We start from the raw sequence: 12,970 nt of genomic DNA, 5'->3' as shown, positions 1-12,970 counted from the left end.
CGAGATTGGTAACATATGCCAAGGTCATCACCGCTGATATTCTAAATTGTATTCGTTTTCAAATCAATTTTCCTCCATTGTGCTAACAATGGGCATTCAAACTTCAGCCATCAATTCTCAACAAATCCATAACTTTCGAAAAATGGCCAACTGCTCCCTACGTCGAACTGCCCTGACATCGGACTTAATTGAGTCGCAAGATAACAAAATAAATTTATACAATATATTATTTTTACTCCATTGCTTGATATCCTTATTCCATTTTCTGTTAACTTCGAACCAACAAATTCGATTGCTATTTATTGTACATATGTATGTATGCATGTACGACAGCTTGATACATTTTTAGTTTTCAATATATATAGATTTAGACAGTTGAATAACTAGACCAGAATAACTAGTTTCAAGTGTCTTTCTCACCCGACTAAAATATAGCTTCAAATATAAAAGTCTTTAAATAATTCTGAAGCATTCCTGATCAGCATCAATAGGCGAGTCGATTGAGCCATGTCTGTCTGTCCGTCCGTCTGTCCGTCTGTCTGTCCTTATGAGCGCCTAGTACTCAGATACTATAAGAGCTAGAGCCACCAAATTTTGCATCCAGACTTCTGTATGCTTACACTGTTACAAGTGTATTTGAAAAATGAGCCCCGCCGCTTCCGCCCACGCAAAAGAGCGAAAACCTCCCAAACCTACTATTTTGAAGATAAAAGAAAATTAAAAACGCCGTTCCGTAGGGAATTACCATATCTATCAGAGCACCAAATTGGGATCCGATTGGATCATTATTATAGCCACAATTAAGAAATTCATTGCCAGTGGCTAAACCCACCCTGTCCCGCAGCTTTTGTTGTTGTTTTTTTCACATTCTCTCATTCACTCTCTGCTTCGTGTAGTCAGCGGCCGCTGCCTCTGCCGCGAGTCTGCAGTGTGTGTCAGTCCAAGTGTGCAATGGATTCAGATTTCATTGCTTATTGTTTTTCCTTATTTAAAAGTGGAGATGCAATAAATAAATGTACAAAATAATAGAATGGATTGGAAATTAGTATCGGGTAGTATATGCAACGCACTACCTCAATAATGCTGTTTTCTAATTAAACATTGCATTCTTTCTAGTGGAGGGGTGATGGTGTTAGTAAACAAACAGATACCTGAATTTACACATAATGTACACAGAATGCAAAAGCGAATGAACTTTTGCTGAATTGGCAATAAATAGAAACAAATTAATCTGCATTTAAAATCTGCTATTTGTGGAGCTCTTCCCATATATACAGCAGCGCTTCATCGTCCGTGCCGGCCATCCTTCTGCATGAGAAACACTGTCATTGTCAGTCATTGATTGCCCATCAAGATTTCCTCGGGCTCTGCCCTTTATTTGACTTGGCTCGGGTCTCGCTTCATATCTATGTATACCTAAATAATGGGATGTCACTTTCAATTTTAGCAACGATTTATAAGCCCAGTCTCCAGACCAGACTCGAGACACCGACCCTGGTCTACAACTGGACCGGACATTCCTTTGCCGCGCAAGTTAATTTCCAATAAAAAGCCAAATGACGATAAGCAGATGGATGCGGGAGGACTGGGCGCTTCAGGGCAGTGGTGGGAATGGCCTTCATACGGCCATCTTTATTGTGCTTATCAGATTCCTGAAAGTACACACACTCGCCTGCCGCCATTCTCTGGCATAGTGAGCGAATCTCTCGAGACACACCTCCTTCTCTGCTATTCTACAAATGTATGAAGTGTAGTTTTATCTTTGTTTGGTTTGCAGGGTCGGTCGCATCGAACAATTAGCCAAAGAACCCCCACAATTTAATTGTTATAAATGTCATGGAACAATGGAATTAAGTAATATTTATGGAAGGATTCTTTCTACGTCTCCTGTCTTCTGGCTACCGAAACCCCTTCCGAGGCAACGACGGATCATTAATAACACTGGATTTTGCACTTGAGCCCGCTTACACAGCTGTGGGTGGATGGGTGGATGGGTGGATGGGTGGATGCTGTGTGGCCGTGTTCTTTCTCATTACCATTAATCTCATGCACAGTTTGAAGCAGAGCGGAGGCGTTAAAGTCTCATCTGCCCAGCACCCAGCGGCTTTCTAGTTTGCGCCTAGTCGGAATATGCTCTGTGATTTCAATTAACGGGGGAAAAAACCAAGTTATGAAGATAAATGGCACTCGTCAAGTGGCAATCAATTAGTTAATGCTTTCCAGCGACGCCTTTGAGGCTCATTCCCAAAAGCCTGACGCCTGGACAGGGACAGGAACTGTGACTAAGACGGAGACCGTAACAGCAACGACAGAGGGAGAGAGAGAGAGAGAGAGAGACGAAGGAAGGCAGCGAAGACAACATAGTTTTCCCAACAGCAAAAGTTTTCGATTTCAGTGTGCGGGGGGGGCTTGCGTCTGTGTTTGTAACAGAAATTATTCAATTACGAAATTAAATTTAATGCCTTGTACTCAGAGCTGGCAGAGGGAGACACGCTGAGGGGCTTGGGGAGTGAAGGCAGCAGCATGCTTTTGATCCCACTAAAAGCTTTAATAACTGTAAATTGCTTTCACAAATTTGTGTTCGGCACAGCATACCGAGAAGGAGGACACCCGCATACCTGGGCGAACATTCTTCGCCATTTCGGTGTCGCCTTGGCCCGTGACCAAGTATTTAAGGGCCTTCCACGTGAGCAGCTCTTTGAGCTTGAGGTGGAGTTCGATTTCGAAAGCGACGAGGCTCGGAATGGGGACGGTTTTGGCGACGATGTTATCGAAGTATTTCTTCTTTCTTTCTTGCTCCGCTGCATTCCGAATGCGCGCCCATCTCTCCGGGTCCTCTCCCTTTCAGTCAGTCTCCCCATATTCAGGCATCTATCTCGCTCATCCACTCGATGGCAGCGCAGCCGAAATCCAATTATAATCACGTTTTGTACGGAAAAGCTCCTGCAGGAGCCCACGGTGAGAGAGGCGAGTCCGGAAAAGGTGAGGTGCCTCTGGCCTGCGCCATTAACTAATACAGAAATCCGCTTAAAAATTTAATTTTTTCACCTTTCGGAAATGTGAACGAAAAAAGGGCTGCCCCCAGGAAAAGCGAAATCCTCTTAGTCAGTCAACTGCTCGGTGCGTGAATTAAATGGGTTAAAAGCATTTTCAGAAGTTCACTTTCGTTTACATATATATATATACATATGTATGCATGTACATAGATGGTGAGAAGCATTGCTTCACGGTCGTACCACTCTGGTTGGGCGCGCATAGTCATTATACCAACTTGTAAAATATGAAAATAAGTTGTACAAAGTCGAAATACATGACATTACAAAAGAAAACATATGTACATACATATAAACATGTAAAGATGTATGTATTTATGTTTACACATACATACATAAAGTGCAAGCTGATCAAGGGCTTTTTAAATTAAACTTCAAACTTTAAACTAAACGCCACTTAAATTAAGTAAAACCATTTGCAGCCAACGTAAGTTTACTTTATACATACGCGCCTTAATAGTATCGCAGACATCTGGGAGCTGTCACAGCAAATTCTTTTGGGACATTTCGCTTGTATTTATTAGGTAAAACTACATCAATTTACTGTATGTTTAGTCGTGCGTGTTGAAGCCGTCCAGCCCATCTCTAATGTGAACGCAAGAGAGGGAGCTTTGAAAGCTCCAGCGATCAATATTGCGTCGTTCTCTTTTCAGTAGCTATTCGCTAAACTGAGTTTGAGAAGTAACGTGGTGGTTTTCGAGTTAGTTAATCGAAATGCCAGTTCCTAATCATTTAATCTATTTCAGATTCCCCCAAAGCGAAGAATGTCAGGCAAACCCGTTCTCTACTACGCACCCCGCAGTCCTCCCTGCCGCGCTGTGCTGCTAACAGCCGCCGCCTTGGGCCTGGAGTTGGATCTACGGTATGTTGTGGTTTTCCTTCCCTCTCTCTCTTTCCATTTAACCGGTCTGTCAATACGCACCCTTTCCCTTCAGCGCTGTTAATGTAAAGGCGGGAGAGCACCTGACGGCAGAGTTTCTCAAGCTTAATCCGCAGCACACGATTCCGGTACTGGATGACAACGGCACAGTGGTGAGCGACTCGCACGTCATCTGCTGCTATCTGGCGGACAAGTTCGGAGGTGCTACCGACTCCCTGTACCCAAAGGACCCCTCGCAGCGGCGCGCAGTGGACGCGCGCCTGTACTACGACTGCGGCCACCTCTTCCCCCGAATCCGGTTCATTGTGGAGCCCGTGATATACTTCGGGGCATCCGATGTGCCCGCCGACCGCATCACCTATGTGCAAAAAGCGTACGACGGCCTCGAACACTGCCTGGCTAGAGGTCCATACCTGACTGGCGAGGCACTGACCATCGCGGATCTGTGTTGCATTTCCTCGGTGTCGACAGCCGAGGCATTCGCCCCCATCGAGGCGGACAAGTATCCACTTCTCTCTGGGTGGGTGAAGCGCCTGCAGGCTCTGCCCTATTACAAGAGCAGCAATCAGGTGGGCTTGGACATGCTGGTGAGTCTAGTCAAGGGCCTGCTCGCAGAACGTCAACAGAAGCAGTCCTGAGTCCATCCCGAATTCCGAACAATCAATCAATATTATATGTAATGTGTAATAAAAGCAGAGGTCATGCATCATGCTCCTATCAGGAAACAACAATGGGAAATGCGATAGGCGACTAGTGCGGAATAGGAGTAGAGACATCTGAGCAGTTATGTGCAGCTGGTCGAGAAATAATGGAAAAAGTTTTTTATGGGCCAGCTAAAGCAACCAGCAAACCAGCAGGAACCTGAACTTCGTCGTGGACTGTGGATATAAAAGCCAAAAAGTTTTCTTTGGTTCTGCACCCATCTCCCAGGACTAACGGTGCGTTCGTGTTAACTTTGTTGTTGTTTGGTTGCTCTTGCTATTGATTACAACCTGTAAGTGATCGCATTATAGCTGTTAAAGCACCGTCGTGACTTAGGCCACTTGAACCCGCCATCTTGCGAGCATTTCCAGTCATTGTGGGTTGTGGGCTGAGCGTCATCGGGAGTGAAAGCGTGATTCCTCAAGCTTTTGCACTTTGCAGCAACATTGACGATGATGTGACATGCTGTGACATTGCATGCAAGTATTGTTCATTTGGGCAGGAAGGCAGGGGGCCGATGCTCGATCAGCGTCAGACGATGGTCTATAGGTCCACCTACATGCACTCAGGCTCAAATTGACGCGCAACACTGCACATCAAAAGTTTCGGCTCAGCAGAACAGCCCGAGCACGCTCTCCGTTTCGCTTTACACTTTTCCAAATGCCATTAACTTTTGCGGTGGACGCTCGCCGGAAAGGTTGGAGGCGGCTTGTGTGTGTGTGTGTGTGTGTGTGTTGAGCGGGATTAAAATTTAATGCCACAAAAGGGAAGAGCTGAAAGAAAAGCGCGGAAGTGGAGAAAAAAGCCGCCTAAGCGCGCGTGCTAGGAGCCCGGAGCCCGAAGCCCAGACCAACTGTAGCTACTCATGATTAATGATGCCCTTGGTTGGTACCGTGCCGGGACCTTCTCCCATTTCCGGTTCGTTTAAAGTTGAATTGTCGTTTCGGCAATCTGTTTGCTGTTGTCGTTGTCGTTGTCGTTTTCGTTATTGTGGGGTCGTTTCAATGTTTACTCTGCGGTTGCGGTTTGTTTAACAATGAAATTAACTTGCTCCAACGAAAGTCGCAAAGTCCATCAGTACCACCCCACCGAAATTCAATATTCAAAAAATATATAGAATATGCTATTGTGAAATAATTGGAATACTCGTACATGTACTCTTTGTGTGTTTGTGTGTGCCTGAACAATAGCAATCAACGTAACGAATATAATTCAAATGAGCAGATAATTATTACATTCTCAGATTGGTTGCCAATCACTCCAATCCAATCCAATCCCATAAAATCCATAACCATAGCAGAAGTGCTCTGGTGATGGGAAATTCATGTTGCCAAGGAGGATGTTGGAGGATAGATGTAAACGATTCCTATGCTCTGAGCTCCGATATGAAACCTGACACTTGCTTTCACCAATTGACAAGGACATGGTAAAGCTGCCATTAGGCTCCAGACAAGTACTTTAAGTCGCCCTAATCATGGAGCAATAAGCGAAAATCAGTTCTCAGTGGCTCTTGTGCCCTATAGACAAGGGCAGGACAATGCCAGCCGATTATCCTGTCCACCAGGCGGACAGTCTGCCTGCTGCTAATAAGCGGTCTGCCAAACATTCGAACTTTTACAGCGGAATGCAATTCAAATGAGGTCACTCCGGGAACACATCCGAAACTCGAAGCCTGCTGATTAAGTACTTGCAGTTCAAGGTATTTTATATGCCGACAGCAGAGACATTTGCATTCTCCATAATTGGACATGCCCGCGTTCGTCTATGAATGGAGTAACTTAGTCTGTTGATGCAGATTCGATTAAAATGCGAGGGCCAGGCCCAGTCCGGCTGGCGAAACCGAATGTAAGCGATGTTTTCAGTTGCCGTTGACACTGCGATTTTCACTTAATCAATATCGGGCTAGCTGGAGGATGTACAGTGGACTTCAGAACTTACAATACGAACCGATGACCAATAAAAGCTTATTCGCAGGTTTTTAATCTGTTCTTAAGTTTCAAACATTCACTTGAAATAGATTTTAAGCATTCAAAAATGTTGTTATTTGTATAATTACTCAATATTTATCAATTGCTATCTATATATATTTGGATAAAAAGGTGCTCCTTTCATTTGTTCTGCCTGTTCTACACCATTTTTGGGTTTTGCTGTTGCAAGTCTAATTAATTAGTATTGAATAATGTATTACAGATAAGGGAAAGCGCTGTTTCAGAGGATAATTGCACTCTCTTATAATCCTGCAGAAATATCCAACCCCCCCCTGTGCCGCAAAGAAATTAGCTGTATTCCATACAAGTCATAGATAATAAGTAACATCAATTATAGACAGCGACGCCTTTTTGCTTGGCACTAAGTGCTCGACAAACTTTACCAATTAGAAGCAGCAACCAGCGAATTATTGGCCATTCGCTGTGCAGGGCGACGCGATGTGGACAAGCTTGCAAATGAATTCATTCAGCCATATGACTATGACTCAAGCCGTCATGCCTAGGCTGATTACAGGCCTGCCTAAGCCTCTTCCTTCCACGTCGTTTTCACGCTTTCCGCCTCATTGCGCTTCGCCAAGTCTGACACTTTGGCTCTGTGGCACGGTGGAATGCGTGAACAGGCGGCTGCTACCACTTCATCGCCTCGACAGTAAAGCTCCTTAAACCAATTAACTTTCATTTTCCGCCACAGCACGGCCACCAAATTTGGCCTTTTGGCTTGGTTTCTGCGATTTGTGCAGCCACGGGTCTGACGGACTCTGTGGCCGTAGTGGCGTGGGTGCTGCCTGATTTACCTGCAATGAACGTGCATAATCGGGATCCCCAAAATAGCATCACCATGATTGCCCAATAGGGACGGCTATTCTTCCATGGAATCGTGTTTTTGGTCAGTGGCCAGGTGCCAGCTGCCAGCTGCCAGATTCTGGCATTCTGCATTCTGTACCATCCGACATTTTTCGGCAGCTTCCCTACGGAAATACATTCAAGCTTTTGAAATTACCTGACTCATGGTCCACACGTTGTATACGTGTTTTGCATATGAGAGGAACTCACCCCCACTCTCTCCCCATTTCTCTGCCTCACACGCTGTCTGTCTGTTTTGGATTTTTGACCAGCTTTTGTAATTGCTTTCACGGATTCATCCAGGCAAGGGAGCCCGGCAGGGCGACCGCAATTCAGCTTTAATTAAGACCATTGTTTTTACTGAAAAGAACTCTACGTACATTTTTCCCTATTCGGACCCAACTATGCAGAGTTTGGGGCTCGGTCTCTGCCCTTCGGCGCTTCTTAATAACTTGGCAACAAAGCGCTTTGACGCCCTGGAATAAAACTGGGATTCAATTATCTTTTGACTTCATTTAAAAAGTTTACCAGCATAATTTCATTTACTTTTGGATGGAATCAACGAAGCCAACACATCGCCAAACATTCTTGAAAGTGTCCGTGAGCGAGCCAAGGGGATCTACCAACCAAATTTAATCATTTTCTTTTGACAGAAACTCTTGATGTAGAGACATCCAAAGTAAATTACCCATTTCGACTGGTCAATATATCATTTTCTAATTCATTTTTGCTCTAAAATACAACATATACTTTCAAAAATCACGACTTATCTCTGAATGCGTTGGTTGTCGTTGCTGTTTGGACACCATTATCTAAAAGATAAAGTACAAAACGATTTGTTTTCAACGACGATAATCTACAGGAACCGTATGCTTAGTCTGGCCCACTCTGATAGTGATAGACAATATATACGTACATAAGTACATACATATGTACATGCATACATACATAAATACATACATATGTAAATAACTTTTGTCTAATCCTCGTTAGCATTAACTTTCTTCAGTCCAGGAGGGACACCGAGCTATTGAGTGGAATTAATTTTCAGCAGCGACCCATCTAATATGCAGAACATAGAAACATACATCCGTACTTACATACATACATATGTACATACATATTCAGGTATGTGAGGTTCATCCAACTCGCATTACCAAGGCTCATTGTTGTCGCTGGTCGCGTTGTCCTTATTGTTGCTGTGTGAGCAGGTGTGTGCCATGTGTGTCAGTCAGTGTGTAAAGTTATTAAAACCATTCAAAACGTTTACTTTGAATTCGTCTCACTCCACCCCTATCCCGGGATCCCATTCCAATTCGCATTCATATCATACACGCAGTCATGAGTGCGCGGGCCTGTAATTTGCATAACAACATGCCCCACCATGCCTGAGATCCGTGTCCGGGCCCATGCCAAGGCACAAATAGGTGTTCAAGGACCAAAACGGAACACATCCCATCGATAGATGCTGAATGACAAGGGTACGCTACGACCGACCAATTCATACAAAATGTCCAATCTACAAAATTACAAGCCCTTGCAGATTAGCAACAAATTAGCTCCTGGGAAGGGATAGGAGGGAGCTACGGGATTGACTATTGTTATTGGTCTAAGAACAGGACATTGCCTGGTTTCTTCATTATTTTACCATTGAAGAAAACGTTTGATAAAAACCATCAAATTTGTAGTTGAATATTAAATCTCTCAAATATTCAGGTCTGCCCACTATCGATTTTGAATTCATTTAAAGGAGTGCTTTACTTTTACAGGACGAGTAAATTTCTGTGTGCGCAAGTTCAATTCTTAGGTGACTCCACATTAAAGTCAAAGTCGATGCCCATTTTCTGTGCGACTTACAATGGAAAACATAGTAGGAGGGGACCTGTCTGCTCTGGCCCGGGTTCGATAAAGCCACATGCTCATGACACAGAAGTTCTGTCAGCTCTCCCCGAGATGGCCCAATAATAGAGATGACTTTACTGTATTTCCCGTGTATATGGGCCACGACAATGTCGGAAAGGTTGTTTGCACCATGGATGTATGTGAGGGGCAGAAGCAAAGCAACAGGAACAGCCAGTGCCGGCCAGAACCAGGGGGCCCGCATCAGCAATCCAACTTGTTGCCCGGCCAGAGCAGCTCCTGACAGTGAAACTGCAGTTTTTCGTGGCTAAAGGTGCACACACTTCGCACATGTCGTGGATGTCATGGACATACATATGTAGGGCCCTGCGAGCACACTCAGGTGGGTGTTAGATGAGTGCTTGGTGGATGGGAGTGAAGCTACATGGAGGTTATTTCGTTTGGATGAATGTGGCTTTTTTTCTCTGCCATCTGAGCAATTGGTTTTGCGGCCTTCCAGTCAAATGCACGTCGAAATGGCTTTATTCGATTCGGACCCATGGCTGTTGTTGGCCTGCCCCTGGTCACATCGAAGGAGTAGTGGATGGATATTCATTAACACATTCTGCTAAGCTACCAAAACTAATTTCGTTTTACTTCAAAGGGAAGAAAATAACTTTTCTGTGGTTTTTGTGACCCTCAATAAGTTGCTTTCTGCCAGTGAATCAGGGCGAATCTGGGCTGGGGAGGAGCGCAGAGTTAAATCTAAACCCAACATCCAAAAATCCAAGTACGCATGCCACAAAAACGTGTTTTTCCACTGCATAAAAGGCCCATTTGTAATTTTTGAACAGTTGAGGTGTGGTCTGCACTGAGCGAAAGTAAACAATAGGAAGAAACTCACAAACTCATACATATGGTCATATTTACATACATACATATAGATCATCAAAGAGGAGATATTGTTTATTAACTTTCTGCGAAAAGTTCTACAGTCTGACCCATTTATTAAAGATTTAAATCAGATTGTTCAGTGTGAGAGACCGACGAATTTGGCCGAAGGCATGTTGGCGTATCCTCCCGTTTTCTCTGGGGCAAATGTACTTGCATCAAATTATGCAAAACCAGCGATGGAGCTGAGAGACAAACAGCAACAGCCGAAACAGCTGTGTATGTGTCAGGGATGAGGCTGAGGAGATACGGAGAAGCACTTTATTTACCCGCTGGCACGTAAAAAGCTTTATCACCGATTCATTGTCGCCACAAAGATGCTTTATCGCCGCCAGACTACAGATTTCTGCGCAGCTACAAATATTAACGCCGCCATCTAGTACCTGTCTGTCCTGACTGGGGTATGTGAGGCAGGTACAGGCTCCGGGAAAAGCGAATATTACATCCCGCATTTATCTTCTGGGCAACGGCAACTTTGTCTTTAGTCATTCAATCCGACAGCCAGGAGTCATCGTCATCATCCGCCCAACGAACGCTTTTTGGGGATTATGGATAATCACCTCGAGAAAAGAGAAGCCCAGAGTTGAAAGCAGAGCGAGCAGCAGACTAACCTAAAATATACACATGTACATACATATAAGAATTATATTATAAGTATATTTAATAACAGGTAAGGCATCGGACTACTGAACCCTCGATTCGTAGTGCGTGTCCTGTCCGGCACTGCTACCTTCCCTTAAATGTACCTTGGCACCAGGATAGAGAGGCCCACAAAAAGAAGACGCATTGTTCATCGCGCTTTTTACTTTGGTGTGCCCACTCCACCATTTCCCCTACACACTCTATGTTTATTTTTACATAATTTTGTGAGCTTTGCGCCTCACTTTTAGTACATTTTCATTAAGGTACCCCAGTTGTTTGCTGGTCCGTTCCTCTGCAAATTTGTTTACTCCCAACTTCGTGAGGGTGAAAGTTTCCCGAGATGATGCGAAAGTTGTACTTTTCAGTGCATACGCTTAAGCGGATTGTTTATGATCCCAGGTGCGTGTCAGCTTGGCAAAGAAAAACAGAATGGAAAAGCGTACATACGATAATGCTTCAAAAAGGAGTATCATTCCCGGAAGAACCGAAGTTTGGTTCCATCTACGACTTTTAATTGCATTTCTTGGTATTTCTAGCATCTCTATAATTATGTTCAAGTTCAATGGAGTCCAATACGACAGCCGAACGCTTATGTACGGGTATGTATGGGTAGATACTTATGTATGTATCTACACATATAGATTTTATAATATTGTATTTTTTTCTTGAGGCACGGCGGGAGGCAGGATGGTTTCCCGTTACACTTTGGTGCCTGACCCAGTGCCCACAGGCAGCCAAAGAATATTCACCTTACTTTGCTGTAACTTTGCCGCCAGCGCTGTTCCTCGTATTTCCACTGAAATGGTTCTTTCGACTGTCATTTACATTGTGGCAAGGAAAATGAGTTTGGGAGAGGAAAAAAGGGAGAAAAAGGAAAACTAACTTCTCGTATTTTACTTTGTAACAGGCTGCTTCCCTTGTTACTCCCTTGTACTCTTTTGGGCTCAACAACTTTTGGCAGAAGCGCAAAGTCGGCGCAGAGAACTACAGGGATTTTTCATCTTTTTCCATGAGCCGTTTCCTTGATCATAAATACTTGCTCTGATCTTAGTAATATTAATCAAAATTGTTTGGGTAAATAAAACCATTGGGTTGTTCTAATAGAATTTTGTCTACAGTCAAGAAAAATTTCCTTTGAATTTACCATATCGAATCGGGAAGATAGATATAGTGATACCAAATTACGGTAAGTTTTTTAAAGGGTGAAAGGTCAGCCTAAGAAGGGTATTTATAGTTCCAGTTTAGTTTGTACAGCTTGACCACTCTTTCATCCTGCCCTAATGTGTTCTTTGCTTTCGTCGGGCCAACCAAATTGTAAAGTTAATGAGGGTCAAACAATATTTTTGTTGATTTGAATTTTGGGACAGAGTTGGCTGCCATTCCCGACGCCGGTGCTCTTGGTGCGCGATATTTTCCCGACTACGAAACGAAGCGAGGAGGAACGTTATGAGACGCTGGAACTTGTATACCCGGTAATCCGTCAGTACATTCATATTTACATACACATATGTAAGTATATATGTATGCAAACATATGTACATAAAGTAACCTTATGATTTTTTTTGAATTTTACATTTTACATTTCTTTTACATCTGCCATCGACCTAATCAACTAAATCACTTCTAACGCCAACACACCCTTTTAGCTAGTTCCCCTCCCCCTGAGCAACACACGAGAGAGAATGGGAAAAAATAAACAAAGCTGCTGGAAGGGGTGGGGTGTAGGCACTGGTCGTGATTTTCGTCATTCTGGGTCCGTTCCGATGTACTCTAAAGAACAGCGTTTTATTTTCAGATTTTCTCCCTTTTCTGGGTGCGGAAGGGGGCGAGGTAAAATTTTAAAATACACTTGTAACAGTGTGATAAACGCAAACTCACATTGCTAAGACCACAAGTACAATATACCCTTTTACTCTTCGAGTACCGGGTATAATTAGAGCAAGGAAATATGTTCACACATACAGGTGTACATTTATTCATCTGGGTGCATCAACGTGCATGAATGAAGACAATCCAAAGTTGTGACAACTAAGAATCTTCAATGTGCATGCACGCCTTGGTTAAAATCAAAT

At 43.7% G+C, this 12,970-nt stretch overlaps 1 protein-coding gene across 1 annotated transcript; it reads left to right on the top strand.

Annotated features, from left to right (window-relative positions):
• Nucleotides 1-3,799: 3,799 nt before the first annotated feature.
• LOC117591817 (glutathione S-transferase 1) lies at nucleotides 3,800-4,658 on the top strand. The gene is made up of 2 exons (XM_034285152.1): nucleotides 3,800-3,915; nucleotides 3,989-4,658. The coding sequence occupies exons 1-2, from the start codon at nucleotides 3,818-3,820 to the stop codon at nucleotides 4,569-4,571; spliced, it is 681 nt and encodes a 226-aa protein (XP_034141043.1). The 5' UTR covers nucleotides 3,800-3,817; the 3' UTR covers nucleotides 4,572-4,658.
• Nucleotides 4,659-12,970: the final 8,312 nt, after the last annotated feature.

The sequence above is a fragment of the Drosophila guanche genome, unplaced genomic scaffold, assembly GCF_900245975.1.
Source record: "Drosophila guanche unplaced genomic scaffold, DGUA_6, whole genome shotgun sequence".
In the NCBI taxonomy this organism is placed as follows: Eukaryota; Metazoa; Arthropoda; class Insecta; order Diptera; family Drosophilidae; genus Drosophila; species Drosophila guanche.
This window is presented reverse-complemented; position numbering and strand designations above follow the sequence as displayed.

Bases quoted from the DNA above. Each gene is read 5' to 3' on its own strand.
- LOC117591817 (XM_034285152.1), top strand. From the start codon at position 3,818: ATGTCAGGCAAACCCGTTCTCTACTACGCACCCCGCAGTCCTCCCTGC. The intron at 3,916-3,988 runs GTATGTTGTGGT...CTTTCCCTTCAG, and splicing joins GGCCTGGAGTTGGATCTACG to CGCTGTTAATGTAAAGGCGG.